This window comes from Halyomorpha halys, unplaced genomic scaffold (genome assembly GCF_000696795.3).
Source record: "Halyomorpha halys isolate HHAL.00 unplaced genomic scaffold, Hhal_1.1 Scaffold865.1, whole genome shotgun sequence".
Classification (NCBI taxonomy): Eukaryota; Metazoa; Arthropoda; class Insecta; order Hemiptera; family Pentatomidae; genus Halyomorpha; species Halyomorpha halys.
Genome location: NW_027110332.1, coordinates 559,416 through 562,918, shown reverse-complemented (window position 1 = coordinate 562,918; position 3,503 = coordinate 559,416). Strand labels below are relative to the sequence as shown.

The 3,503-nt window shown below is 34.3% G+C and overlaps 1 protein-coding gene across 1 annotated transcript in view; it reads right to left on the bottom strand.

Moving 5' to 3' along the window:
- LOC106686737 (Golgi resident protein GCP60) overlaps positions 1-2,438 on the bottom strand; it is a 9,053-nt gene extending 6,615 nt beyond the window's left edge. The window contains exons 1-4 of the mRNA XM_014430210.3: positions 2,163-2,438; positions 1,824-1,965; positions 1,605-1,745; positions 1,144-1,336 (exon numbers count right to left, since the gene is read on the bottom strand). Of these exons, the coding sequence (XP_014285696.1) occupies positions 1,144-1,336; positions 1,605-1,745; positions 1,824-1,965; positions 2,163-2,352 (666 nt within the window). The 5' untranslated portion in view covers positions 2,353-2,438. The remainder of the gene's footprint in view (positions 1-1,143; positions 1,337-1,604; positions 1,746-1,823; positions 1,966-2,162) is intronic.
- Positions 2,439-3,503: the final 1,065 nt, after the last annotated feature.

The following is a 3,503-nucleotide window of genomic DNA, read 5'->3' as shown; positions in this document are numbered from 1 at the left end:
CCCTTCATTCATTCCCCCTGATCACCTGAAGTTATAACCTAATTAATAATTAATTACAATGATATATTCATTATCATGCTGTGTTTTTACTAAATAGAAGCTTCATTAATTTATATCTTCTTTTCATTACAGTTGTCTTGTGTTATTAATAATTATTAGTTATTAATTATCACTGTGAAGTTTACAGGAATACCAGGGGCAGCTATGATAAAACTTATTTTGAAAAAATCATACTATCTAAATGATTTTAAATCAAAGAATATTTTTAGAGATGTACCAACATTTTTAAATCACTCAAATAACCTATTTAGGGTGATTTACTAACTCATAACCACCTAAAAACAAACCTCAAATGATTTATGCTAACTACTCAGTTTCGGTAGTCAGTTCCTGATCCACCATCACACCTATTGATGCTGTTTTTCAATCAGGAGCTTTATAAATATTGCTCTATTAAACTATCTTAATGTTTCCCCTTTCCGTTTTAAGCAAATATTTCAATAGTGATATAGGACTGTAGCTCCCTAGGGGTCTTAGCAGGGTGGGTCCAGCAGTGAAGGACTGCATTTTTATTGTGTTATGATCTCCTCTAGTGAGATTGTGACATGTCGTACATCAACCAATCTACTCGCTATAATTGCCAGTTTGAAGTCAGATAAGTAAGGCTACCACGGAGGGTAGGAGTGGAGTGTTTCACCCTGTTTTTCAATTTCAGGCACTATTTAAATATTTAACAACCATAAAGTCACCTCTTTCCATTAAAAGCAAATATTTCCTAATTGATATAGAACCTTCACTGCCTGGGGATCTTAGCGGGGCGGATACGGTTGGGAAAGGTTGCCTTTTTTTGTGTTATGATCTCCTCTAGTGAGATTGTGGCATGTCGTACATCTACCAACCTACTCGCTATAAGTGTCTGTTTTGAAATAAAGAAAAGTAAGGCTACCATGGAGGGCGAGAATAATAATAAAAGTAAGAGAATCCTAGTTGCAGGGATGAGCCTTAAATCAGGAGTGACCTGATTAAATCAGGAATAAATTAATAATAGGGAAGGTTACAACATGCAACAACAGTTCCATTACTTTGGCAGGTCTAAAAAGTGAGTACCATATCTTTAAATAATCAAAATAAAACTAAGCATACCAGGACAGAATCGTCAGGAAAATGTTGCTCCACATAAGCCTTAAACTGTCCATACGTTTGTTGGTTTAAAGCTTCTTGAATTTGCCTCTTATGTTCCTCTAGCCTTTGCCTTTCTTCTACATCTCTCATTTTTATAGTTTCCTCAAGTCTTCTTCTCTTTTCTTCTTCACGTATTTTGGCTTCCTCTTCTTCCCTATAATAGTAAATAAGAGAATCATCAGTCATTACAAATTCTTTAAACAAAATTTAAGAGAATAATAATGCAAATTTAAAGAACAGTCCACCTATCCAAACACATACATTTTACATTACTATTAATCGCTAACATTAAAACTTCAGGTGATAATAACATAACTTCAGGTGATAAAAACATCAGAGCTTCCGGATTATTTGCAAGTAGTACTAAAGACATAACACTATAGCATAAATCCATTAAATAAGAAACCAAATGAAGTACTTACTGAAGCTTTCGACGATTTTCAAGATCTGCTTTATGTGCCTGCACAAAAGGTCGAAATAAATTACAACGGCTATCCAGTAATTCCACAAAATTAATCATTGCATCTTCGGCATTCATATCTCCCAAAGATTGCCAAGCAAGCCTGATCAGAATACAAAGTAAGGATATTTTTTCTTAACTTGTTAATAAAACATAATAAAAAAATAAAATTATTATTCACCTTCTATCTCTTCCAATTACATCCAAAACTCCTAATGGTGGTGAGGTGTCAGGATTAAATTTTCCAACACTCACTTGCTTGGCGAGAGAGACAAATCTTAACTTATCCTGGTAGGATAAACTTAAAGCCTTGCCTTCTTTCTCTGTAATAACAATCAAACTATCACACAACTCTAAACCTTATCACTCCAAATAAACGTAAAACTAAGGGATAATCATAGAAATAATACTGAATATAAACCACATCATAATATGAAAATTATTCCTTATTGTACCCTTTTAGGTTATAAAACATATAAAGAACTAAATAAACTTCATACAAAATAAAAATAACCATTACCTTTGTAGAACCTCAAAGCAAGCCTGTAAAGATCTTTTAAACGAAATCCCCATTCACTAATAAATTCTTCGTCAGCTTGATTGTTTTCATGGTCCATAGAGCACCGTACACTGCTTTCTTCCGAAGCGACACTCAATCTGTCAAATTGTGTATCAATTTGAGAAATAGACACATCAGAATCGGTCGCCATTGTTGTGACAGCACCGGAGTGATATATTCTCGATGTATAATGCTACACGATATGAACCTTCAATTTTATCGATACAGTCTGCTCTTCGTAATGTGCCTTTTGCCTTGCGTATAATTATCTAATTAAATGGAAATTATATTTAGTAAAACGTTAAAATTCATTTTAAACACATTCCACCCAAATTACCCCTGTCTTTATCGTTTGTTGTATTTTAATATGACCGGCTTTCTCAAATACAGAGAAAAAACTGGTACTAGTTTACAAAACAAGCTCCAACGGCGGGAAATTCAAAATACCAACTACTATTATTCTTATTGCTTTAATTAATCAACCCCCGCTCGCCACAATCACTTAAAAGCGATAAAAACTGTCCAACCGATCCTTTTCAGTGGAGTTAATAGTTGCCTATTTTAACCTATAGTAATCTATATAAGTGAGTTTTTTTTAATCAGTTCCAGATATTATATTCTTTCTTTATATCACTTTGACCTCTTTTACATTAAGTTATTGCACTGCTCCATTACAAGTCGTCATCGCAAAAGGAGATTATGGATGATGTTGATTCATTGCAGCAGGACGTACATATGCCTTTGTACCATTTTATTTACTTTCTCACCCCCTCATTTATATTCAGCTATTGCCGCTGCTCCTCGCGCTGCCGTATTTACTCCTCTGCATAAGCTTAGTCCACGTTTTTTCCCTTCCTCTGTTCATACTATGACCTTTTCCTTGTTTGAGATCATTAAAATAGCAAACTAAAGTTATAATAGGAAGAATGGAATCTAAAAAAGATTTTTTTTATTCATTCCTTCATTATTTTTAGAGACAAGTATGTGACGAATAATTGTGCTCATTGAATCTTACCTTTTTTTACCAAAGAATCGACGTATATCCATCTTGTCCTTTCAAAGGTGTAGTTGTGATGAGTGAATATGTTACCTTCCAAATTTTAGCATGTTTCCAAAAAGAAATCATCCATCAAATCAATTCATTATTTCCTTTCTTGGTCCTCAAAAATCTAGGGGGGAGCCGCGGCTCCCCTCTAGCCATGCCCATACTCCTGGACCATCATCAGTGGTAAATATTTACATCTTACCCATACTTCCGAGTACCATGTCGATTTCTGACTAGAAGACGTCCTAGCAACTCCT